The sequence below is a fragment of the Protomyctophum bolini genome (assembly GCF_963924005.1).
Source record: "Protomyctophum bolini genome assembly, chromosome: 5".
Lineage (NCBI taxonomy): Eukaryota > Metazoa > Chordata > Actinopteri > Myctophiformes > Myctophidae > Protomyctophum > Protomyctophum bolini.
The window spans coordinates 26,352,332-26,379,503 of NC_137866.1; the positions used below are offsets into that span (position 1 = coordinate 26,352,332).

At 41.3% G+C, this 27,172-nt stretch overlaps 2 protein-coding genes across 2 annotated transcripts; both read right to left on the bottom strand.

The window, feature by feature from the left end:
* Nucleotides 1-1,241: 1,241 nt before the first annotated feature.
* On the bottom strand, nucleotides 1,242-13,218 carry dcp1a (decapping mRNA 1A). The gene is made up of 9 exons (XM_080763165.1): nucleotides 13,063-13,218; nucleotides 12,689-12,729; nucleotides 12,093-12,220; nucleotides 8,218-8,284; nucleotides 7,419-7,560; nucleotides 6,904-7,005; nucleotides 5,861-6,493; nucleotides 5,292-5,570; nucleotides 1,242-5,078 (listed from the first exon to the last, which is right to left on the bottom strand). Exons 1-9 carry the CDS (start codon nucleotides 13,192-13,194, stop codon nucleotides 4,998-5,000), a joined length of 1,605 nt encoding a protein of 534 aa, XP_080619291.1. The 5' UTR covers nucleotides 13,195-13,218; the 3' UTR covers nucleotides 1,242-4,997.
* A 4,569-nt stretch (nucleotides 13,219-17,787) lies between these two features.
* Nucleotides 17,788-27,054, bottom strand: LOC308315275 (uncharacterized protein). Its single transcript, XM_080763163.1, has 12 exons — nucleotides 27,017-27,054; nucleotides 25,364-25,423; nucleotides 25,132-25,273; nucleotides 24,629-24,825; nucleotides 24,253-24,296; nucleotides 24,102-24,163; nucleotides 23,920-23,969; nucleotides 23,266-23,438; nucleotides 22,969-23,087; nucleotides 21,154-21,514; nucleotides 20,299-20,759; nucleotides 17,788-19,121 (listed from the first exon to the last, which is right to left on the bottom strand). The coding sequence occupies exons 1-12, from the start codon at nucleotides 27,037-27,039 to the stop codon at nucleotides 18,864-18,866; spliced, it is 1,950 nt and encodes a 649-aa protein (XP_080619289.1). The 5' UTR covers nucleotides 27,040-27,054; the 3' UTR covers nucleotides 17,788-18,863.
* Nucleotides 27,055-27,172: the final 118 nt, after the last annotated feature.

Sequence of the window (27,172 nt, forward strand, 5' to 3'; positions counted from 1 at the left end):
AAATAAAATAGAATTCTGTCCGTTTAGCTATAAAATTATGTCAGGGAATAGGGATACACAGTATATGTCTTTCATTTGCATTGCATCTCCCCCCCCCCCCAAGCTTTTATTTTCGTTCGAGTAATAGTACAACTCTAATAGGATTACTTATAATAATGTAATTAAAGATAACTTCATTCAGATTTATTTATTTTTATTTCATTTTCCAGATTTTTTTTTCTTTTTTTTAGATTTTCATTGGTGGGCCAGTCATAATGGTCCCGCGGGCCTGAGGTTGAGTATCACTGGTCTATAGAATAGATAAACTACAGCCCAGTTGTTTCCCACGTTATATTTGTCATAGGTAGCCAAAGGTAGGCCTTTATCTTCTTCCTCCTTATCTTATTGGAATAGCCTAAGTCTATAGTCAGGGAAGGAAGTTGAGACCGTGAATGACAGTAAAAAGTAATGGCTTTCTCCTCGGGCTGACACTATGCCTATATAGCCGGCTACTGTAACTGTACAGGTCAGGAACAAAACAATTGTGTAGCCTTAAATGTGAGAAATGATATGTAGGTCTATTTGGCCCCTCATTTGTACAATTAAAATATACTTACAAATGTATTATTATAGGCCTATTATTTAAAAATAGGCCTAAATGTCCAATTTAGATGTTATAACAATTGATTCCTCCACATGTTTGTTGTCACTGCTATTGTGTATCATATACTGACTCACCTGCCAGTGAGGAGCCCAACCGTGAGGTTGTCCATACTCTGCCATGAACTGACAACCTTGCGGTTACCATCCGTCCCCTGAGCCACCGCCACCCCAACAACACAAAAACAAACAAAACTCAGAAGCTGCAATGCACTGACAAACTGTTGTCATTATCCCAGTGTGCATTGCTTAAAAAGCTGTAAACACCACATAGCACCTACATGGAAACAAGTCCCCAGGACTATCCCTTTAGCCTTAATGTCTGTATACATGCTCTTCTATGGATGGAATTAATTAGGTTACACTCAAAACCATAGTGCAGTAAAATTCAGATGCCTACAAAAGAACTAACAATTTGGATGAAAAATAACCATGGGCACATTTGATTCTAGATAGAATGCATTAGCATAACATATGCAGTGGACGTTTAGTGACATCTAGTGTCCAAATAAAGATATTGTACTTGGCTGCATCTGAATTTATTCCAGAGACAAATAGTTAGAGACAATAAATTGGAGATAAATGACAGCATTTTTTTGGTTTCTTCCAATCTTTAATATCACAAAATAGTCATAACCAAATTGCACACAGCGACAAATTATTATTAAAATTAAGATGAATGCAATTTGCAAACACTTCCCCAAAACATCCAACAAAAATGAATATTTCTGGCCAATAAGACAATACAAGGCATAAAATAACCTTAAAATCTTAAAATATGGGACTAGGATTAAAAATCTCTCAAATTCAAGCCTTTTACTGTCTGCATGTGTTTAGTTTAACAATAAGGGGTTGGACAACTCAAATGGACAGTTAAGTGGTTATAAAGGGTAAAAGTATTAATAATTGTAATTTCTTGTCCAAGACAAACTCCACTGCCTGCTCATACATTGATGGTCATTCTCAATAAGTGCACTAAATGTGAAATGCATTAGTCGTGACTCATTATCAATGGTGCTACAAGTGGAGAAAAATAAATAATCAGTTTGTTACCTTTTCTGGTGAATAATAGTTAAACACACTTGTAAGATTTGCCAATTGGAATTGAAGGCCTAAGATCTATAGATGTAGCTCAACTCAAATACACTTAACCGTGTCCCAAGAACACATGCCAGTAAACACCCAATACATTCAAACAGCATGGTGCAGATGTACAGTTTACAATTAGGACAGGCTTGATGTAGAAATTCAATTCACAAAAAAAAAAAGAAAAGTAAGTTATGCATGACAAATAAAGTGGCCATTTTCCAAACATTGTCGCAAATTCTGCATGAGTGAAATGGAATTCCAATAAACACCCATCTTCTTATTTGTTAGAAGACCTAACGAACAAATCAAATTTAATGAGGTCTAGCATTCAAGTTTACATTGGAATGACGTGCAGAAGTTAATAGTTTGAATTACACAGATGCTTGAATGATAAGAAAATAAAAGATCTTCATTGACAACCCCTCTAGCTTTTCATGGTCTGATGTAACCAAACAGCCCCGTCAGCCAGCACAAATGCTGCATTCTGACAAATACTGTAATAAAAAGTCTTGAGTTCTGATATGTCTATTCTTAAAGAAAGCTACACTCGTCTTACTTTTGTAAAGTTTTCCAAAAGATTTCAGTTTAAAGGAAAAATGTAGAGGGAGAATCAGGGTAAATAAAACCAATTGTAAACCAATGAGTTCATGGGGTACAGCCACCACGGAGAAAAATCTGACACGTTTCTGTTGCAGAGGATCTTTTCCGTTTCGCAAGCCAACAGACAATAAACAACATAGGTGATATGAGAGGCGTTGTGTAGTCTGCACCATAGTAACTGCAAAGTATGAGGTCCTGTGCTGTAGTATAGCCTTTACTGAAAACCCCCTTTACTGCACAAACAAAAAGGCCTAATATAACAATAAGCTTTTTGTTATAAATCTAATTTAAACCTAGTTAAACCTAGATTAAAAGAAAGTTGACAAAATAGTACCGAGAACCTTGCTTATCTAGAACCATTGAGAAAAGGAGGTAGTTCATATTTGCCATGCATTTTATTCAGATCATTAAAATTAGGTTACTGGTTCCAAAATGTATTCAAATTGTTAAAACGCATGTATTTACTGGTAGAAACACATTCACATCCATGCAGTCTAATTTGGGGATAAGATGCTTCATGTTATTGGTCAAACCAAATCATTTGTACTATATTTAGTATGTCTTCGTAATTTTATCCCGTTGGTATTGCATGGTTCAGAATTCAGCAGTTCAGGTTATAACAAGGTTCTACTGTACTACATAAAACGCTGGTATCCCAAAAGGCATTGTGACTGACTGTCTTCTATTGCACATGCCCTACCTCCCATGGTAGCATAGTGATGATAGCTGGTAAAGAGGACAGAAAGAGGGACTGGGAGGAGGGAGAGAGCGCTAAAGGTAGAAGCCGAGGGAGGAGAAAGCGAGGCAAACAGTAGGAAATAATTGCTGTGCGCACTGCGCATGTGTGTAAGGAGAGCTGTAGTGTGCAACACACATTACAAAAAGCAGCAAACTGAAAATGAAGCAAGACTGATTAATACTTAGTCACATATGACCGTGTCGTCCACCTAAAATAGGCTGTCTACAAGCACACAAATGTGTCACATTGTGAACTTGTACATCGCCATTTTTGGTGCACGACATGGTTGTACGACTGAGCATAAAATAGGAAATAGTCTCAGCTTCTGGCTGCAAGTGCTTGGCCAAACAACTGTGGAAATCCACATCTTCCTACCTTTGAGGCTTGGTTACAAAAAGTCTTCAGTGATCTGAATGACAAGCAAACATGTGACAACACAAAAGATAGCTGCAAAAATTCACTATGGCAGTTCAGTGCATCTGCAAAAAAATATACAGGCATCAGCGATCGATTGTAAAGGGAGTTTTAGGGCTATGATAGTAAAGTCTTTCATTTTCACCTCCGGATAGAGGGGGAATTATTTTATCACTGTCTGAGAATTCCCTGCAAAATATTTCAGAGACCTCCAGCATGGAGTCCAATCCTTCCCTCTTCTGGTGCGTAGTATACCAAAATCCTCACACTCTTTTCATATTCTCACATCATGTAGCTACAAAAGCCTGTGAAATGAATGAGAGCCTGGAAAATTGCTCATGGGTTTCCAACATGTGCATGCTCCAGTGGCATCATGATTTTCATGGATCAAACTGTACAGGATAATTCCTCCCGTCATCTTGTCCTCCAGCTGATGACCTCCAAACAGGAATGATGAGGAAACAACCTTTGCAACCTGGTTGCCTATATGTATATATATAAAAAAAACTGTGGGAAAAGTCTCCCCTGTTGATGCTGTGTCCAAAAGGTTCAGATTCCAAAAAGCCAAATTCAAGGCTGTAAACCCAACAAACAAACCTCAGAAGCTGGTGGGATCCAGGAACAAGCTTACCAAGCAACAAATCAGCTTATTGCTTGAAACAGCCAGGTTACGCTCCATTTCCAAGCATATTCTGAGTTTCCCCCAACCCTCATGAGAGTCCTGTGCAGAGGGGCTTATGGTCAAACAAAAACCAAGCGTTTAGGTAAAGTCTGGAATCTCAATTAACTGATCCAGGTACAAGTGAGTAATCTGGACAGAGTGTAAGTAGGTTAATATTCAGCTGAAAATCAGAAATGTGGGGAGAGGTGTGCCATTTAAGCCTTATTACATGTAGCAAGGGGGGTGTTACAGAGCCATTGGATGTGCTTAAATCTCATGGACTGGTCACTTCAATCTCTCCTCGTTAATGACTGGAAATACTAACAAATTACGGGTTTTGCCAATTGCAGTTTCAGGCTCAAGACTGAGAGGTCATGAAAATGGATCATAGAATGATGGATGAAGTAGGATATTGGGCAACATTTTGAAATGTCCAAAACTAGGTTGCAGTTTTTGTTTGGCTCTCCACGTGACAAAATTAGAACATTTTGATATTCCGTCTAGGTCCCAGGAGTAGCCTGACTTCCCTAAAGATATCCGTGGTTGGAAAAAAAAAAGGAAAAAACGAGCCCTTAAAGAATGGGAGGTGTTCAGTGGCGTTGAAGCTCTTATCTGAGTAGTTGAAGTTGTCGTAGCAGTTGTAAAAAATAAATTGAGGAAACATCCAAAAGGTTATAGCTTGACATCTGTGAAATCCTTAGACAAATGTGACTCCCAGAAAGAATGTGACTTCACTTCACTTGGTCCTGGGCTGAAAGATGCAAGTACCCTTGATGCAGGGAGATGACTTGAACCAATTGCTAAGTACAGTGACCATAGATTGCACAAGTAATAATGGTGGTGGTTGGGGTCTGGCTATAGCTTGAGGTTGTTGAAATCCTTGGACAGGCTTTGTAAATAGGCATCATGAATGGCACTGAGGAAAGCTGGGTCATTCTACAAGGAAACAAGAAAAAGAAACAAATAAATTATCAAATTTAAATGCGATTTCAGTTCATCATCCGTAGATTTATCATCCGTAAAAGCATAACGCAAGCCATTCCAACAGCCAGTTCTCCATTAGGGTACAAACGAAACCCAATGGCCTTTACAGATTTTCTACCCACTGAAGCACCAATATTTATGTTATGTATTATATTTATAATGTACCTTGATAAGGTGTATCAGTGTGTCCTGAAGCTGTGTCTTTGTAGAGAGGGTCTGGTGAGGTTCGTTGCCAGTTGCAGAAGAAAGGTCAGAGGGAGCAGGATGGACCACTGATGACGTTGTCGTCGTCGCCGTTAATGCTGCTGATGTGGTTGCCATGCGGGGCAGTTCCACCGTAGGCTTGCTAATGGAATGCTGAAAGGCGCTGGGGGAGAGGAGCACTGAAATCTCTGCCCCCGAAAGGCCTGGCCGCGCTGTAAGGCCTGCATTCATATGGACACCCTGAGGGAGAGAGGAAAAGTGGGAGGATGGGAGGGAGATGCAAATAGAAACAATGAGTGAAAAAATAGAGCAAAAGAAAGGCAGATACAAAGGGTGAGAGAGAGAAAGAGCAAGAAACAAAAACACAAATGAGAAATGGGATAGATATATGGTAATGTAATTTTCTTTAACCATAGCACCTGTGGTAAGTTCCACAATTCGTATACAGTATTAGACCATTTCACATTATGAATGCATGTATAAAAGGGACATTTAAGCACAAAGCAGCAGTTAGAAACCATCCCACTTACAGGCATTGTTTTGATCAGGTTTGGGGCCTGAGAGAACCCATCAACAACCTTCCCCTGCTGGAGAAGGGGCTTCCCCACTGGCCCCACCAGCTCCTGGAAGCTCTGCGGTGTGACCAATGAGCTAGGCAGGAAGTTGGGGGCAAGGGTGGGCTTATGGAGGTCAGAATTGACGGAAGGTTTGAGCGTATTGAGGATCTCCTGGCCCATGTAGGCTGCAGAGTTCGATTGCGGTGCCACAACAGGACCGGGTGGGGCAGCGCGTGGCTCTGCCCCAGCTGGAGCCACCATGAGCGGCGAACACCGATGCTGGGGATCTGTAGCAGGGCCGACTGCCTGGAAAATTGGGCTGGGGTGGAGGGCGTAGGTAGCCGGAGCAGGGAGCAAGCTCGGGGCTAGATGGCGCTGGCCAACCCCAGGGTCTGGTGCCGTCAGATGGTGTGGGAGGTGAGGATCGAGGACAGGCGGTGGGGGGTATGGCTGGCTCTGGAGGTAGGCAGTGGGGCCGGAGTTGCACGGTTCATTGGGGGCAGTGGTGGCGTTCTGGATAGGCATAGCAGGCAGGGAGGGATCCTTGTGAAGAGAGGAGCCAAAGAGCTCTTCAACTGTGATCTGCTTCGCAACTGTATGAGAGCTCTAGAAAGAAAGAGAAGGAACCTGTTACACATCGTTATCAAGGATTTGTTCAGAAGCACCACAATGGATAGAGCTCTTAAATCTGTCCAGCGAGGGACTCAAATCTGAGCAAGAGAGAGATCATATTAACGCATTTTTTAAAACTATGTTGTTGTGATGCAAAATGGCCCTGGCTGCATCTTAGATCGTGAACATTACAATGTTTCTTTGCAGACTCCTGAGGAACACTGTGCAAATATTCCAGACAGACAGAAGAAATGTCAACCTAAATATATCCCTATGGGAAGAATTTGTTGTGTAGTCAAAACTGGTGACACTTGACAGGCCCTGGGATGTGATTTAAACCGGCTCCATTAACTAGTGGCTGATCTGGGTTGACTTTGGACAGTGCATGCTGTGTGTGTGTAGACCTTTTCAGGTTGTGGTGTGCTGTGCGCATGCTCCGTCGCTTCAATGGCTGGTTTCAAGGTCTGCGCTGCAGTAACGGACACCTCTGCTTCACCTGTCTGAGTCTGAAAGAAAGACAGATAATATGATTAACACCTAGAACTAAAATGTGCAATCTACAGTAAAAGCATTACAGTCCCTTAATATACTTATTATGGCTATTTTTGTGTGATGAAAATGCAACTAAGAAAGTAAAGTAAATACAACATACAGAATTGGAATAACGTGGGATTAAGTAACATACTAATCTCAGATGTGTGGGAGACCCACAAGTTGTATGTTCCTCTCTTTCAGTCAGTAAAAAGAGTAGCCTACAATCAACCCAAAGCCTCTTTATAAACCATCTGATGTTGGCAGAGACTTTGTTTCGTTTTTTGGCTTGCTTGCTTTCATTGTTGTGTAGAAGACAGGTTTTTGCCGGCGGGCACCATCAACAGATAAAGGTTTCTCCTGTTGAACTGGTTTATATCCTCCTTACCCTTTGGTACTCTTGCTTGGCTTTGCTGAGAAGCTCCAGAATATCGATAGAGCGTGGCTCTGCCATGCCATTGGTCCTCATTGGTCCCGCCATCTCTGGTGGTGATACCCTTTGTGCATGGTCTGCCTCCTGTTTCACAATCCTGGGTTGGAGACAAAAAGGCAGTAGGCTTCAGATAGACATATTACTCTGTCGTACAACAGTGTTGCTAGCCGAAAATACCTGCTCTACAAGCTCACAACATTTCACGATGAAAGGCATCGTGAGCTTGTAGATAGGCTACTTTTGGCATCACACAACTAATTATAAATCAAGCTTAAAGGAGAACCTGATGTTATTATATCCAATAACGAGTGGTACAGAGAGAAGACACGGCAGCACCAACTGTGATAGGTCTTAGGCTAAATGGCTTATTTTGATTTTTTCTTGTCTTTCATAATGACCAGATAAGCTGGAGTGTTGTTTTTTTTTTTTTTTTACAAATGGGCTACTTTGAAATCGCATAAATTTGTCCTAATGTAAATCAAAAATAATCGATGCCTGCCCTCTATAGCTTGCTGCTCATCAGTAATGGAAATTAAGATATTTTAAAATGATATGAACAAAAATGATGAACGAATGACAGCTTCCCTTCTCTGCTTTCCAAGGTGTGGAATAGTTGTCAGGATACTCAAGACTACTGTAATCTCTTTCAAATAGAAACACAAAGTGTGATCATGCACACAGGCATCTCACACGCACATACTTAATACACTATATAACATGAAATAAAATGTCAGAAAACACACATACAACTTACTTAACCATGAGCTGAGCAATGCGTTGGCAGTCCCTCTTATCATAGAACCAGATACTATAGATACCCACTGTAAGAACAAAAAGACGTACATCATGTTTTTGCAATAAATGTGTGACCCACAACATGTGATAAACATTTAGAGTTAATTGGACCTTTCGTTCATGATTATTGTTTTTTTATTCAGTAATAAATTAATATAAATTATAAAACATATCCCTTAGAAAAATGAAAGCACAAAGGGCGAAGGGGCCTTTCTTTCTGTGTGGAGTTTGCATGTTCTCCCCGTGTCCAAAAACATGCAGTAATCCTGGTCTCTAAACTACAGACTAGAGGGCAAAACTTTCCCGAGATTCCTTGCGAAGCCCCTCGGAAGCATGCATGAGCGTGTGTCACAGAGCGCATGTTCAGGTCTGCAAGTCACGGAAAAGATGCACTGCGATTGGCCAGTAATCACTTGAGTGGCAGCGTGACGTAACGTGCCTTCCACACTTCCGGCGTACTTCCACCCCTCACACCCACCTTTGGTGAAAAACAATGAGTTACAAAATCGTGGGATAAAAAAATGAAAGCACAGTAGCACACCATTCCCGATGAAGCCGGTTGATTCGACATACGATAAAGTTATTGTTCATCGTGATACAAAAGAAACCTCGTCAAAACCATCAGAAAATGACAAATTACCTTTTGTCGAACTGCAAATCAGTACAACAGTAGGTTGTTTCACTACAGCAGTGAATCAAATAATGACTTCTATCTAGTGCATAATAATTACTCACGAACTATAAAACATTGCCAAGCTGAATTAAGCACAACAAACTATTACACAACCTTTCCTACTGCACCGCAATCAACTGTACTATAAAAAGCACTATACCTCTCCAATTCTCAACATTACCAGTTTACATTACATCGTGATGGGTGATTATACAATAAACACTGACTCCCATGTTTTCAAGGTCCCTTGATGGTGATGTAGCCTAGCACCAAGTGTTTAGCTCTCAGTATGTGCCATGGGGACTGCTGTGTGTATGGGGGTGTAAACAGGTGGGTATGTACTGTGCACACAACATGCACATGCATCATCCAATAGATGAGGAGAAGAATGTGAAGTGGGGGAAAAAACCTGCCATGCTTTCCTTCACTTAAGATTTAAAACAAGACTTGCAGCGTTTCGCTATTGTGAGACAGTGCAAGTGCAAGAGAAAGCTTCAAAAGGTAGGCCATCTGTAATACAGTATACACTGACAGAGACAAAAGCCAACTACAGCTTACCATTTTAATTAATTTTGTGAAACTACCTTGGTATCTTACGCGCCACAACAATTGTTCTTATACTCAGGATTCAGTTCACCTTTCAACAGTCTAAAGATAAATAATTATCTTCTTTAACCTGTTATTCACAAGTCTGATTTCGGTAAATAAAGACACAAAGCAACTGCATCATTAAGAAAGAAAACAGTAATACTATGTAGACATACAGAGTAGATGTTTTGTCCATAAATATCCTATAAATGTATATCTCCCAGCTGTAGCTTCTAGATTGAAGTTTGCAGCCTAAAGGCAACAATCCTCCCTGCCTCTCTTTTTCTAAACTCGTAAGCAGAACGAGGAGTCGACAGGGGGTTATAGAACTCACAAACCTCCCTCTCAGAGGACCAGACTGGAGAAACACATTTAGATCAGACACTAAACAACAACTGAAGGGAGAGCAACGGCACACTAAAGCAGTTACTGCAGACATTTTGACCGACTGTTCACCATTGAAGTTAGGAGATTGTATCTGCACGGATTAAAAGCGTGGGAAATGGAATGATGAAAGCAGGCGGACTGCGATAAGCTACCTACTGCCGTCAAGACGCACCTCCACCTAAGTAATCGACTGCGTTTACAATACCCAGAAGAATTCAAATGACAATGGCTTTAAGATCTTTTCCCACTCTTTTTCCTTTGGAGTATGATTTGGAGTCCTTTCCTTTGGAATATTTTTCTCTAACTTGCATTTTCCACATAGTTAGTCTTTAGCATTAGGTTAACCTGGACTAATGGGGAATTACTTTGTACCTAGCATACCAGCCTGGCTGACAGGCAAGCCAAGCCAGAAGGGAGACCAATCTACTTTAACACTGTCTATGGCAATGCTATTTTTCCTAATCAGTAAGCAAATGGGAAAACAGCCAAATTCTTTATTTGTTGCACTTATGAAACTTGTGTTTAAACTCCTAGTAGATCACCTTGGTGGCAGTGCTGTTAATTACTTCCTGAAGATCTAAGTAAAGTTAAATGAATGACAAAACTGTGCTATTGTGTGCATTGAACCTAAAAGGCATAAAACTTTGAGAACACAAAATAAGAAAGTCTGGAAAGACCACCCCAGACATGCTCAAATTTGTAATCCAAGCTGTTCTTCTCCATCATGATACCCTAAAGTCCTAATGCAGTCATACAATAACATGAAGCTGAAACCTTTATGTAGTCTGTGGTAAATGCAAGCCATGGGTGGAAGAGATCCCTTGGAGGAGGCCATCTTACCAAATATGATGACCCGGCGACCCCAACGAGATCTCCGGCAAAAGGGCAAGGAAGTTTTTCAGAAAACCCTGGGCAGGTGTCTGTACAGCGCTTTCAGAGGTACTGTGGTCGTGTGGTGTGAGGTAGTGTGTGCATGTTGTTAGAGAACTTCAGAATTCCCTAAGGGCATTCAGATCAGAATTCCCTAAAGGCATGCCTACAGTGTATGCTATCTTAAAAAGAGACCGTTTGCATATTGGAAAAAGTCAACGGAAATATACCATAAAATAGTCAATTTTCTCAGTTGCCCCTTTGTTAACCTAAAACAAAAAATATGTTAAAAATGTTTCTTTGGTCAAATATGTCCATTTGTAGAGAATACATCATCGTACGATGCCAAATACCTGACCCACAGTCCACACACAAACAGCAAAAATTATATAAACCTATGATATACTGAATAAAACATATGTCATCAATGTAGAATGTGACAAAGTGTCTGGGGAAATAACTGGTGGTGTGTGATGAAATACTCTGTGATCCTTCAAGACATTTTGAAGCATAATACACAGTCAAATAAAATAAAACATCCAAATGGTACACAGCAAAATCCTTAGTGTTCAATTAAATCTGAAGAGTGTACATAGAAACAAAATGGTTCCATTTATACACTTCAGAATGGGCTCTATGCATACAGGATAACTCTTCCCATTTCCAAGCTCCTTCCCTACTTCCTTCTCAGGTGTTACCGATTATACTAATTAAGGCTGTTCCATTTAGTGCGCAGTGGTTCCCCATAACCCTGAGTGTACAAGAGGATTTTTATGTGTATGGTTTTGTTGGATAGTATAATAAGACAGTTCCTTTATTATCGAAACTTTATCTCTAACAAGGATCTGGACTCCATCGCACTTTGCTTTGAACTTCACAAAAGGTATTCTAACTCACATGTATTGCACACAATACACTGTAAAGTGTGTGTGGCATGATGTGGCACTAGCAAATCTTTTTTTCTAGATATTGCCTCAGAACAATGTTCAACAACATGAACATTATTCCTTAAATAGCAATAAACAAGCACCAACAATTTACCACAAAAAGGTGGTTAACTAATCAAATGTATTACAAAACTTGCTGTCATCTTTGCATTAAAAAAATGTCCTACATTTTCAACAATAGCTGAAAGAGTTTTCACTTGACTTATATTTTTCACCACATTGTCATGTGTCATGCGTTTGAACTAGGAAAGAAAAATAGATTGATTTGTGGTCACTAGTGAATAATAAACCACACCAGCACTAAATGCACACACAAGTTATCAGCCAACCAAGAAAGTATAAAGGGGGGGGGGAACTGTTCCTGCTTACGGTTGGCGTTTCTGTAGAGCAGGAAGGGGTCTTGGAGCTGGAACTCCAGGTCTTTGTTGATCGGCTCCACCAGGTTCTCTGCACTTAGCCGATTCATGATGGTGAAGCCATGGCGAGGGGAGGCCGACCTGCAAGTTACAGGATAACGTACCGTATAAGTATTACTTCATATAGAATACTGCACCCCACGTTGGTGTATTTGATGTTTTCAAATCACTAAAGCATTTATTAGTTTGATAAGAGGCAGTTGCAATGGCTTTGCTTTTGTAAAGGTTTCATTAAACTAAAGTCCAACGTACTCTGGTAATGGTGTGAGCAGAATAAGATAACATTGTACTTAATCTGTGCATCATTTACAGAATACAAAGCGACCACATTTAATATTAGCCCAATATGGCTAAATGTAACCAACTAGGTTTTATGGAATAGCTAACAGATTAACCAACATAGCATATTTGTTTACATGGATTGCGGCCTACAACACGTGTGCGTACGTCAAACGACACCGTCAGAACGATGTAAACAAACAAAGTATGCGTTCCCATGGTTCTAGTCTCACTATATCCTCTTCGCGATGTCAATAGGATTGCATTTACCTGGTATAAACAAATAATGTGCCCTCGATCTCCGTCTTCTCCTGAAATGACAATTGAATCAGACAAGATTGACAACAGGATAGTTTCAAAGTGCTGAAAATGGAAGCGACTTTGTTAGTCGGCGGTAGCTTGTTACGTAGCATTTAAACACGAGACACACTGGGATCAAACGTTGATGTCACTGGGGTCAATGGTTTGCCATAATCCGTGTTAACGCCATAGTTAACTCTCACTGACTGCCGAGATATTAATAGCAGTGCCTGCCGTGTCTGTATTGTTGTTGGGGAGAAGGCTAGCGTTAGCATGCTAACGTTCGGCAACGTTGTTTACGTTGAAGAAACCGAAGGTTAAGGTTATATTTTTTGCCAACTTACCCATTCATTTGCTTTAGAGTTGAAGTTATACAGCGCTACCTGACCAGTAACGTCGAGGAGTTTGTTTATATATGGATCTTGTCTCTGTAGAGCTGCTAAGCTCATTTGATGTCCTGCTTTGGCGGTCTCCATCTTGAATGTGATGATTGTTGCTCCCGCACGGAACTGTTTCTGCGGACTCTTGTTTTCCTCTCTCGTCCTCAGAAAGCACGACTACTGGGAAAGGTTCCCATCTGATTTATGCACTGATGGGAGAAGTACTCGCATGTTTTACTTAACGTAAATCGGTAAATGTACCAATACTGCAATGAAGAATGTAACTTTCACTGTTACAAGTGAAAGTCTGGAATTCCAAATTTACTAAAGTAAAAGTTAAAATGTATTGGAATCAAAGTAGGAAGTACTCATGTTGAATTATGTGACTGTCCCTTTTCACAACTTTTCAAATAAATAAATAATTTGAAAATAGCCGATCCCTATTTTCATTTTTTTTTAAATAATAATAATAATAATAATAAAGTACTTAAGTAGGCCTACCACTGGATTTATGATAGCTATTTCCCGAGCTAAGAAATGTGAATTGACAATTTGACATACTCATGTCATGTAATGTACGTACTGTAATAGAAAAAGCATTCCAATTATGAAATACTGTAGTGTAGGCCTAAACACAAAATTATAATATTAGTGGGCTAATTATAACGATAATTAACAATAATACAAAATAATCAATACATTAAGATTCTCTATGATGAAGTGTTCTTTATTCACCTCTATTCTCGATCTCATTCTCAACAAATATTATTTCAGAAGAAAATCGAAATAGCCATGCAGTGTGAATCAATATTAGGCCTACGAGAAGAATATTATACATACATTTTGATTTTAATTTAGCAAAGGAAATTCAAAGTAGCTAGACCATGGACAACTAGCTTTTTAAATACATCGTCTAGGCGGCCTACATGAGTCATATTTGGATAAAAGTTGAATAAAATCCATCCATTCTATCTGCCGCTGCGCAGCGCTACTGCTGTTGTAGTGCTGAAGAAGATGCATCTTGAGTGAGCACTGAGCACAAGCAATTCAATGTGCGTGTTTATTAATGTCCACAAGATGGCACCATCTTCGTATCTATTCGGAGCGCCTCTTTTCAAAGGGTAGATTAGAGTCATCATTAAACCTTGGAAAGTGGGCCCCAATTAAGTGGATTAATTGAGCAATTAAGAAAGGATCGATTCTGTCCATGATGACATGCAATATCACTAAACGTCTTGTGTTCGATTAATTGAGTAGAAGGACCCTTATGGAAACAAGCCATGGGCTTTCTTGGGCTTTGTGGCACTTTGTGCTTTTCCCGTAAACTGTTAAAGTATTCAATCATCAATCAAAAGTCAAGGAGTCACACTGCCACACCCCCATGCACCCCCATTTATTTGAGTTGTCTATTATTTCCTGGGGATCTATGGTTTTAACATTCTAAACAGGATAGACAAACCCATTCATAAAATGAACTACATTTTTCGGAACAAAAATAATAAAGAAAACTTAGCCTGCTACTATTGTGTCTAGACATTAGTCTATAGAGCTCAGCTCATAGACATGCAGGCAACTTAATTGTTGTCACTATTAGCCAGAAAAGTAAAGGAATAAATAAATAAAAATAACTATGAGGAGGAATAATACATTGAAAAACAACAACAACAATAAAGTAGAGTGAGTGCAACTGCCTGCATTGTCTCTGGGGATTGGGAATATTATCGGAGCAAAGATTATAATTGGAGGATAACGGCACACTGACAGCACGAGCCACAGTTATCCTCTATATACAGGTAATCCAATCACTGGTAGCCTAACCTTCCATCTTGTTAGCGCGACATTTCATTTACTCTCGATCTGTCGCAATATACGACTATACGAGGCCAGCCATAGGGCAGATACGGATACGGCACTATGAAGACCCAAACCCAGGGCACAGTCAGCTGACACTATGCCGTTCATCAGTAGGGGAAGAAGACGGAGAGCGAGGAGGAGTAAGTTCACTTGTTTAGTTGCTTAAAAAGTTAAACATGTATAGGCGATAGACGTCTTTCTTCGCGTTAAATATGATGGGGGGAATTATGGGCTTCCATATTTTTGTGTGAAAATGTAAAATGACAATGGCACATTCGTCTCTTCAATTGGGAATATTTGTCTAGCTTCATATGGCTTGATAAATAGGCCTATGTTATGAATCACTTTGTAGGAAAAGTATAGTCTATGTAACATTGGGAAAATGTGGATTTGATTATCAACTTTCTGGCTATCCCTAGTATTGCATATAGGACCACTGGCCCAGCCGCCCAGACATGGCAAAGTCCTTAGAAAGAATATTCATATTCATCCATATTTATCATATTTTTTCCATATTTATCTATAGTTGCCATACGCGTATAGCCTACGGCACTAATAGTTTATCAACTGCTATAGGCTACTATTCCATTGATAGTTATGATTCATTATGGGACAACACACATGTCACTGTTTGGATTGTTGTCAAATGATGACATGACAGCTATAGAGCGTCGCAGTCCCTCCCCCTCTCAGAACGGACGAACGGCCCAGGAAGTAACTTACCATTCATTTCAGTCATAGCCAATTCAGTCCGTATTTATTTAAAGACCTTTTAAGGCTCGTACAAAGCCAACTCGAGTCGTGAGAAATCATGACAATAAACTAAATTTTTTGCACCGAATAAATAATCAGAAAGAATAAAAAAGGGGCAGGGTACAACACTGTGTACATACTTTTTGTCCAAAATGCTGAAACTACACTCCCATGAAGCATTGCGACTGACGTTCACTTCCTGGAAGGCTGGAATGAGAAATTGCCCGCGTTGTGCACTGGAGTCGTCAGTCGTGTAGTGTTTGTTCTTTGATTATAGTTTCTAGTCTACATTAAAAAGTTTATCTGTTCTTTTGTACCATAACATAAGTATGGTGCAGTGCTTTGTTCCCGACTGCAACCACCGGCCTGGTGTCAATATTTGCCGTTTCCACACTTTCCCGAAGAACAAGTCGGCGTTCACATTATGGACGAGACGTATACGATGATATCACAGCTTCAATGTTTGATACTTGATAACAAAAATAACAATCACAGCTTCAATGTAATGGATAGCATATGTTCTTACCTAATCATTACATTTTATATAAATCCAAAGGTACCTCATGATTTAAATAATGTATAATGTATTTTGTGTTACTCGACTACAATTAATTGAAAACCTTAGTTACCAGGCAGTTAGTTACTTTATAGATTTTGGTTATTATTACAAAATATACACTTATAGCCAATCTACAAGCTTACAACATGTCTCATTGTTTTGTGATAAATTGTATACATATAATAACTTGTGAAACATGACATTCTGCACAATGAGTACTACAAGTAACTTCTGATTACCTTGACTGTACTTAACAGAGTATTTCTACATTGCAATATTGATACTTTTACTTTTTTTACTAAAACAAATTGAGTACATGCACCACTGCATGGCCATTAAAATATTAATGTGTGTGTGTGTGTGTGTGTGTGTGTGTGTGTGTGGGTGTGTGGGGGTGTGTGTGTGTGTGTGTGTGTGTGTGACTGTGTGTGTGTGAGATCTCCTGCTGTACACTACTGTAATGTTGTTACTTCTGGCTGGTACTTGTGTTCTCCCCTGCTGTTTATTAATTCGTTAATTAATTTGTAATTCCCACTATAACATGAATTGTTTGAGTCAGTTTGATTTATGTAGACGTAGAGAGATAAACGTTAGTTACTAATTCTGAACTCACCATAACTTTGTATGTCTTGTTCTTCATACTGGCTCTTACAGAGCCAATAAGCTGGCCTTGTGAAAAAGAACATGCCAGGACATGGCCAGACTCATAGTGGTTTTCACCGCGGCGGACACTCTTTTCTTCATTTTTAAAATACCGTAACATATTCGATAAATAAATCATTGTACCTGCACATGTACCTGTAAACGGTATTAGAATACTAGTGTTCTAATATGGCGGGTCAACAGGGGGCAGTAACGATTTCCACGGAAACCGCAACCTCCACCAATCACAGACGTCGACATCACCGGATGTTTGGACTTTAGCATTCTGGGTAATGAAGTACTTCTCCGTGAGGTCGCTCATAAAGATCGTTTTTACTAAAACTAGAGTGATAGCATGCATGCTTGGGGTTTCTACAGGAGCATATAGAACCATTTTACAACCACGACCACAATGGTAAGTGTACATGGAATTGTTACGATATTATGGCTGATACGAGAATTCCCTATGGTCCAGGTGAATGGGATTTTTACTTCTGGGTCTGGCTCTGACGTCACTGCGGCGCTCTATACTCTATGGCTCTGGTAATTATACAGGTATTAGTCCTCATGTGCTTCACTTGCAGCGTGCTTATTGCGTCATCTTCTGGCTTGAATAGTGTACTGCACCATGGCACTGGCTGCATGACATGCAGCAAAAAAATACTCCTGAAGTTGTATTTTCCATGTGTTCCATCAAACTAGTCTTTAAACTGCACATCAGTGTACATTAAAAAAAATGAATTCAGCCGATTCTGTTACCCAGTTATGGATGTGAATTCATGAAAAAGAGAGAAATAGATTTATATGGGGGTTTACAATAAACCAGTGTTTAAAACATGTATAAATGCATTTGTTTAATAGATCAAAAACACACACAGATGAATTATGTCAAAAACACTTTTATTTCAGTAGCATCCTTTTGTGATTTCCAATGGAAAAGACACAGTATGTTGGTTTGGCATAGATTTTTTTTTGTCTTGCATAAGTAAGGCAAGGCTTAAAGTATTCAGTTCCTTTTTGTTAAAGCTCAGGCTGCAAAGATCATCATCATCATCCTCCTCCTCTATTCCGTCAACGATATATAACATACTAATTCTTCATTCCTTCAGGACGGTAAGTCCCACCACAATGGGTCATATCTAGGCCCACTTTTACTTGCTGAAAAACTGAAACTGAAAAATACACGGCCATTTCAGTTTAAATATGTCGTCAGTCTGCTCCCGGTATAGAACCCGTTTAGATGTACAGTACACTAGCGCTTTGCTCACACCAGTTGAGACAAACCCAGTATGTCCTAAGGCACTAGGTAAACACATACACACCCTGACCAAATAAAATATAAATAACCCCCCACCGTAACACATACACCCCCACACACACTGACTACAGTATCTCCCTCTCTAACCCAGTGGTTCTCAAACTTTTTATTTTATTTCAAGGACCCCCAGTCTGGTATGCATTGGCGCCACAGACCCCCACTACTACACTACTACAATTACTACTACTACTACAAATGGTTCCATTTGTACACTCTCAGAGCTACAGACCTGTTCCTGTTCTGTTTGGTTCCAAACTAAGAACCATTTAGCTGGGGGACCTGGCACCCCCGCAAGGAACCCTTCAGGGTCCTACAGTAATTAGTTCGACAACACCGTCGCTCCCGAGATTCGGGTTAAAAGTAATCCCGTGCTGCGGGTTAAAATTACACCCATGGCTCCTGACATGTGCTGCAGGTTCAAACTAACCCGTGGCGGGTTAAAAATCACCCGTGGCGTCCACGTGCGGTTAGGGTTAGGTTAGAGTTTTCGGTAGGGTGTTGGACTCATGACTGTAGGACTGTTGAGAACCAGTGTTCTTAACCACACACACGCACACACGCACGCACACACACGCGCACACACACACACACACACACACACACACACACACACACACACACAGTCATAACCCAACATAACTACACTTTCTTATTATTCCTTTTCTTCTTCTTCCTGATGGGCTGCTGAGGGTTGTTGCAGGCTCTGTCTGCCTTTGTTGTTGTTGTTGAGGCAGCTCCTTTAGAGGGACCATCTTCAGCTTCTGGCTGGACAGGGACCGATGCTTCTTGTTGTACCGGTTCGGCACACTGCTCCTTCTGGGTCTTCTCTTCTTGTACCGGTGGCGCCGCTGCCGCTGGCGTGGGCGATAGCTCGATTTCCATCACTTCAGCGTCAACCTTTAAAAAGGGCAAGGGCAAACGGATAATACTTTTTTAAATAAATGCTGGACATTCAAATCATGTGGAAAGAAATCACACACGTGTGAAGTGAGGGGCGCTCTTATCATCGTACATCATCATGACGTAAAATAGAAACTATGCCTATTTGCTCAGACACTATGACGTAAAATTTATTTTACAGTAGTGAGGCTTCCAGGGCATTGCGAATATATATAGTTTTAAATGCTTAATATTTACAGTGTCCATTTGCAGGCCAGTATTATATTGTAAGTACTGGCAACACAGTTTACAGTACACCTAGGGCAGGGGTGTCCAAACATTTTTCAGAAAATATTAAAACAGGGCGAACTACATAATGTACCTTTGGATCAATATTTAATTTCAATTTATTTTGTCAGGCGTGTGCTGTGAACAAAAAGTGTATCTCAGCCTTTTTTCAGCCTTATGTCACATTACCAAATGCAATGTAACCAAGCAAGGTAAAAAAAAAAAAAAAAAAAATACAAGTAAAAATGTCCCATACTGTTGGGCGGGCCATTCATACAATTCAGGTAAGAAGCTACAGGGCCGTATAAAATTCGCCCCAGGGCCGCATTCGGCCCGCGAGCCGCACTTTGGACACAGCTGAACAAGGGTCACCTTTTCAAAACATCTCCTAACCTTGCCTGTCTACTTCCTGATTGGTTAGTAATTTTTTCGACCAACGACAAAGCTTCTAGGAACATCTTTGAATGCAGATTGTGGCCCCAAGATGGATGTTTCACAGAGACAGTGTTTCCAGACCTGGGCAGACAGGTGCGGCCGTTTTCCGCTGTCTGCCAGCTTCTTTTCCGGGTTTTTAGACAGCTGGTGGATGGAAAAGAAGCTCCACCCACACGTCTGAATGCCGCGACGGCCAGATTCCCGGAAACGCTTGCCCCAGCGGCATTCTGCCGCTTTTCCATCCACCAGCTGTCTAAAAACCCGGAAAAGAAGCTGGCAGACAGCGGAAAACGTCCGCACCTGTCTGCCCCAGACACATGTATTCAGATGTGTCTGAATAAAATTTAAAAAAGTCATTCAAATATTTTATTGCTTACAGCAGCTTTAAGCAATTTCCAGAGAATTATATGACAAATGCAACTGAACTGATATCATTGTCATTGTATTTAAAGTTGTCCCTCATCTGACCTACCTTTTCCCCTGCAGGTTTGGACTCCACCTCCGTGGGCTCCGACATTAGTTTAGGGGACAGCTGTGTGTTCTCTTCTTCTGGTACTGGTACCATTGGTGTGTGCTGCCGCTGCGCCTCCTCTGCTTCTGGTCTGGAATCCGTTGTTGACTCAACAGTTAGACCAGCGTCCTCCCTCACCGGTGCTGTGACCGCTACCGATTCGGTGGGCCGCTCTTCGTGTTCTGCAGCTGCCATCGGAGACCCAGTTGTCTCTTTGATCTCCATCTTTGAAGCGGGCTCGGCCACGGCGGCCACTTCAGCTGCCGGCGGTTCCTCATCTGGCTTGGTGTCGACCACCTCTGGAACGGCGCTCTCCTCCTCCGCGGTCTTCTTCTGGACGCGGCTTTGCTTTGTAATGCCGGCGAACACCGAGGTCAGCGCGTCCTCTTCGTCGTCCTCGCACTCGGCGTCTTCCTCGGAGTCTGAGGATTGAATTTATTGATTGAATAGTTTATTAGACAGAATGCATGTATAAACAGCAACAGAGTACAGTCAAACACTCAGTCCAAAAGGGATAGCACCCAAAAAAGTCCTTGTGGTCTTGTTTCCATTTAGGCCCTATGCAATCAATTCATAGACACAATCAATATCATCACAGGTAAAAGCAACAAAAGATCTAATCATCACAGTCAAAAATTAAACACTGTAAATACAGTGAGGGGAAAAAGGAAGGGAGGGTGATCATTTCCTCTCCCTTGGGCCTGCTGAAAGGTGGATTTTCAGGCCTGTTTTAAAATATGCAAGTGATCTGCATTTTTGGGGGGAGGGGGTCAGGGCATTCCACGCTTGGGGCAGTGCTATAGAAGGAGAATTTACCAGAGGAGTGGGACAGCAGGCTGGCTGCGAACGCCTGCAGCCTGGCCTGCTCCTCCTTCAGGCGGCTCATGCCCTGGGTCAGGACCGGGTCTTGCTCCTGGATCTCCTGGATCTCCACGGTGGTCAGGAGGCCAGCAGGAGCAGCTTCCGCCGGGACGGCAACCGCTGGGATGGTCAGCTCGATCTCCTCGGACAGGCCCATGTTGACCTTGAACGCGAGGCCGGACTGGGTGTTGGCAGAGCGGACGTCCTTGATCTTGTCGCACAGGGCCTTCCTCTCCTCCTGCAGTGCCCGGCAGAGCAGCTCCAGCTTCTGGATCTTCGCCACAAACGACTCGTACTCTTTGTCTTTCTCTGCCCGCTGGAGAAGGGGAGAATACATTCATGGATGAGTGAAGTGAATGCGACAGGCTGGGAGCAAGGTGATGGTGAGAAGGGGGATGGGGTGCAAGAACAATGAGAATGAAAAATAATAGTGAGATCACTGTCAAATAGCAGGTCCAAAAAATTGGTTTAAATTTGATTAAAGAAGGTATGCAGTTATGCACGTGACATCATCATCATACTCGGAAGTTATGCGGGAACGCCTACTGAGTGGCAAAAAACTACGTTCTCGCCTTGACAGCCTATATATCCAAACAGAAAAGTCCTATCTGACTGCGTTAAACTCACTTTGCCATTCAGTTTGCCAATCAATTCGCCACTCACTTTATGCATGTGCATACCCTCTATTCTTCCCCCATTTTCTCCAAATGTGTTTGATTAAACGCTTGGCCAATCTGGCTGCACTGCAGTGGATTTTATCCCATACATTGTGGGGGACATGAAACTTACCGATGCACCACCCAAGCACAAATAAACCTTTTCACCTTAGGATGATAAGGGGAGATTTTAGATACCACGAGTAAGAGTTACAGAAACGTAAACTGGACTTACTTGAACTTATTTCTGTTACACAGTGAAAAATAGAATCAATTAACCTGTAACTCTCCGAGTTAAGGGGGGCCTTAAACAGTTGACATAACACGGACATAACATTGAAAGGTGACTTCGTATGACAACAGCATCGCCGTAAAGTACATACCTCTTCAATCATGCCAGCCAGAGCCTGGTTGCAGCTCTCGAACCTCGTTCAGATTTCCATTTGTAACCGAACTAAATACATCCAGTTCAGAATATTACATCGTATACATACAACTCCTGCTCTCAAGAATGAAATGGATGCGAGTGCTTCCCCATTTTGCTTTAAATGCAAGACAGATTGGTAATTAATTACGTTCACCGCCTTTGGTCCTGTGTGAAGCTTCAGAACTATTGGTAATTGGTATGACATTGTATCGGAACTGTTATTTTTGGTGTCAATTTAAACCATTGTGTTTTTTACTTGGTCTCCCAGATGATCATGTTATTGATGTCAAACATAAGGTTATTCAACTTATTAAGGTTTGCTGCTAGGAAGAATATTAATTTGGATCAAGGATGTTGCTCCAAAGAAATTATGGCATAACATTATAATAGACTGTATTCCTTGTAAATACATTACATGCATGTTGCATTCTAAATTGGACACTTTCTAAAAAAGAAAAAAGGGGTCCCCATTGGACCTACATTGTCTGCCACACCGTATGGGTCCATTTGGAACCCAAGGACACTTTGAGACAGAGCAGCACCCCTCCGTTTGCCAGAATGGAACAGAGCCTTCATTAGCATCAGTGTTAATACCTGTGGAAGAAGGGGCCCCAAGTTCTTTCCAAAATGGTGTGTGCATAGAGACCATTGCAAAGAATGCAGAGGTTTGGGAAGGCCTGGTCTAACCTGCTGGTCGGCAGGGCAGCTGGCTGCAGTGGGCCCCTGGTTCTGATCTGAAATTTCCAGCATCCTCTTCATGTGAGCAAGGCTCTCCTCTGACTCCCTCAATCGCCTCTGGTTCTCCTCTGATCAACCAGAACACAGCAAGAGATTTAGCAAAACAATCCCAGGGCTTTGTGTCGTTATCATAGCTTGATTAATTGTTTTACAGGTTACAAGTATTGAATAATGACAAAGTCACTCATTTACAGGAGAAAGAAAGTTGAAATAAGTTTCTGCTGCAATATTATTAATACTACTTACCAAACTCTCTCCGCTCCTTTTCCTGCTTCAGCTTCAGAAAGTATTTGGCAGCCCTGACTTCCTCGAAGGAGTACTCCGAGCCCTCGCAAACCAGGCTGTCTTTGTCGTACCTCGACAGCTCATCAGACCTCGTCACAGACGACTTTACACCGACGTTCTCTGAACGTGATATCCTAAGGATTTGACATTTTATTGTAAATTGACAACAGAAAAAGATGTGCCGTTGTAGCAGGCTATTCAAAAAACACTGGGGGCATTATATAACAGCATAATGTTCAGTGATTGTGAAAGTACCAATTTCAAAGGGACCCTTTACAGGCCTGTAACACGAGTGCATTTTGATATCATTTGTACACTTGTAATAAGAGTCCTTGAAATTAAAACGTTGAGAACCACTAGGCATGGGGTCTCACGAGCCCCACCCCCTCCCCAATACAAATTGACTGCTACAATAACCTTAGAGAAAATGCATCATAAATCCTGAAACCAGATATAATCATTAAGGAAAGTTTATGCGTGTACCATATAAAATAAAAATAATTTGTCCCCCCCGAAGGGTCGTGACCCCCAGGTTGAGAACCACTGAACTAAGCTACTGAAATGGCTGAGAACAAAATTACTTGCATATAGTAAGAAACAAAAAAGTTAACTCACAGTTGGACTGATGTTACTGGAGGTGGTGGGAACGGACAGTCACTGTAGCCCTGTGATGCAGTCAAATGTGTCATTTGGAGAATTGTTAGCTACTACATAATAGGAGAAACAAAAAAGGCTTGCCTGATGGAACCAAATCATGTCGGTGAGTACACAGGCAGGGACAGCAAGCACACACAAACCTTGCTTGATGCAACATTCTGGTTGAGGACCTGGGAATCCTGAAGGGGATTCCGTGCACGGCCTATAGAACACATTAGACAGCCGACATGATGATACACAGTACGGAATGCAAACAAGCCAACAAATGAATTATAATGGAAGATATCTCACCTGACACTCCTGGTTGGACTCTGGCGGTTCTCATTTCAAACTTCCTGCAAATAAGAACCAAAGCCCCCCCAATTAGCTTATGCATTCAAAGAACATAACACTGGCGTCAGCATCTCCCTGCTGTTATTGTCCTGTTCACTGATGGAGAGAACAGCTTCACCTTCAACACAGATGCTAAAAGTCTGTGCTGTGCTTTGCTTCCCTTCATTAGATTAGGAATTTGACTTAAACTGTAAAATAAGTCAAGTAGTCTTTGTGACATTCATCTGATCGACAATTGCTGGATACCTTGATACGAACACTGTTCTTAGAAAAAGGTTATCAATAGAATGATCGCTTAGAAACTAATTGATAGTTGCAGCTTAACGGGAATCACCTGAATTCATGGAGGACAGCATCAGCGGGCTGTGCCTGGCTCTCCATGGCTCCCTGGTAGACAGAGGCAGCCTTTTCGGGCTTCCCCTGCCGCTCTTCCTGCTGGGCCCAGGCTATATAGAAGGCTGCAGTCCTAGTCCCAATACCCTTACCGTGGACATCGCTGAACACAGAAGTGGGATCTTCATAGTAACTTGCCTGCACCAAACAGATTAAAATGAAAAAGCACAATTTGTGAGAACCGCAGGACTAAATAATAGTGTAGCCAGTATCTAGTGTGGACCAACATGTGAATAGTACATTCAGAGACATGATATAAAGACAACGCAATTGTATTTTTATCAGAAGAACATTTAAATTAATGATAAAAGCACCTAAAACCATTTCAAAGACCCAAAACAGCACTCCATCCATATTTTGGATATAAATAAAAGGGGGCAGGGGAGAGGCTGATGAAATGAATCAAAACGTGTGTCTATTTGGGAAATAGCTCGACATGCTTACCAATCGAATGCAGTAGCCCACATATCTGATGTCATCTGAATATCTTTTAACATCATGAAATCTTTTCACAATTCTGTCAAATACATCTTGCATCCCTGCAGAAGCTCCAGCAGGTAGTCTCTTCTCAAGACTCTGGGCAAATCTAGAACAAATATATAATATGTTCTGCACATTATATTACGTTCATCATCTTCAGTTTTGTTGAAAAACGTCATTGCATATCGACATTTACCTGTCCCACTCCTCCAGAGGGTCATCTCCTGTGTAGCCATCCAAACTGCTTTCAAAGCTCCTGAAACAGTTACATGATAATAAGTATGGCCCTCATTCGCAGTGGTTTCGTGGCTTTCTGCACATTATAGAAAGCCTATTGCCGGCGGGGGCAACTCCGATGTTGCAGATTTTCCACCCGGAAAAGGTTCTATGTTCCCCACTCAAAAAAGAAAGAAATGGTTCCATGTTCCCCACTCAACCATGGAGGCTGTGGACAGTTCAGAAGTTAACATTTTATGAAGAAAGTCACTCGTGAATCTGAAGAGCAACCAGGAGTGAAGGACTACTGTGACCTCGCTGGTTTGGAAAACCCCGGCCCCCCAAAGTAGGCGTGTGTGTGTGTGTGTGTGTGTGTGTCTGTGTCGCCCAAAGGGCAGGTTTCAGATTTCTCCCCATTATGTGTGTTTAGAGATTATATTAATAATTTGAAGTTCAAAATTAATATTGCCTGCATTTTTGGGTGAGCATTTTAGAGGACAATGGGGAACATGGAACCTTTTAGTTGAGTGGGGAACATAGAACCCTGGGAACATATAGCTCTGGTCCATAGCTCTAATGTGGACCAGAGCTAGGGAACATAGAACCTTTTTTGGGTAAGCAGGGAACATAGAACCTGGGGAACATAGGTACGCTCCCTTTCATTGTTGCAAATTCAATTCATGCATCTATCTATCTGCAATAGCCTTGGATCAAGACAAGGTTTACTTTCAAATCTATGATCGTTTTGATCTCTATTCTCTAACCCCGTAATAGTCACTGGACATCCATGATCAAAGTCCATTTCTCCATACATATAAACAAAGTGCTAACCCTGTAGCCATGGAACGTTAACTCGACATTTGGGAGGCACTGGTAGATTTATCGAATTGATCTATGAGAGTCCGTTTTATATTAATTAAAAGGAAGCTCATAGTATTCATTATACATATATTCTACTGTAGTCAGGTCAAAATGTGGAGTTAGGGCTTTAGATAGCCCCTATAAGCAGAACCCAATGCTACTGAAGTTTCTGACATTTTTTAGACCCAGACATCCAAATTTCATAAAAGCTTTACGGAGGGTTCCGAGAGGGTGTATGTTTGTTCTTAAGTTCAATTATGATCCTTAATGACTTTGTATGTATTTGATGCATTACCAATTACCATGAGTTGTTACTTGTTCTTGCTTAATATAAATGGCTCAGAATTAAGAGCTTCTGATAAATGCGTTTAAAAAGCAGGTGGCTTGCGCACATAAGAGTTCCTGGCTGGTGCTGGACTAAAGACAGATACATGAATGAAGAAACAAAACACCACTGGAGCAGAGCCTGTGTGCGGACTTCTTTCTTCTGATAAATGCCTAGCCCTGGTCCAAGCTTACAGCGAGTCTCTCTCCTTGGACCAGGGCTAATAAATGCCTAATTAATTGTAAACTCACACAAGGGGCTAGCCCCACAAGCAGAACCCAAATGTAGTAAAGTTTCTGACACTTCGATCATAAAAGCTTTCGGAGGGTTGCGAGAGGGGCTAACAAGGGGCAAGCCTACTGTAGCTTTCAAGGCGTGAGCTAAGCTAAAAGCTAACGTCAATTAAAGTTGACAATTGTTTACATTTTCCAAGAAAAGCCGACTTACCGCAAGCTCGTGGGGACATCCATCTCAAGAAGAAAAAACACATGTAAAAAGTAAAATAAATAAAAAGGTTGAGTTTTCTTCTGTATCGGACGTGTGTCTGGTTTTGTTTGCGTCCGCCTTTATGTTGTGTTGTTGAGAAAATGAGAATTCGTTTTT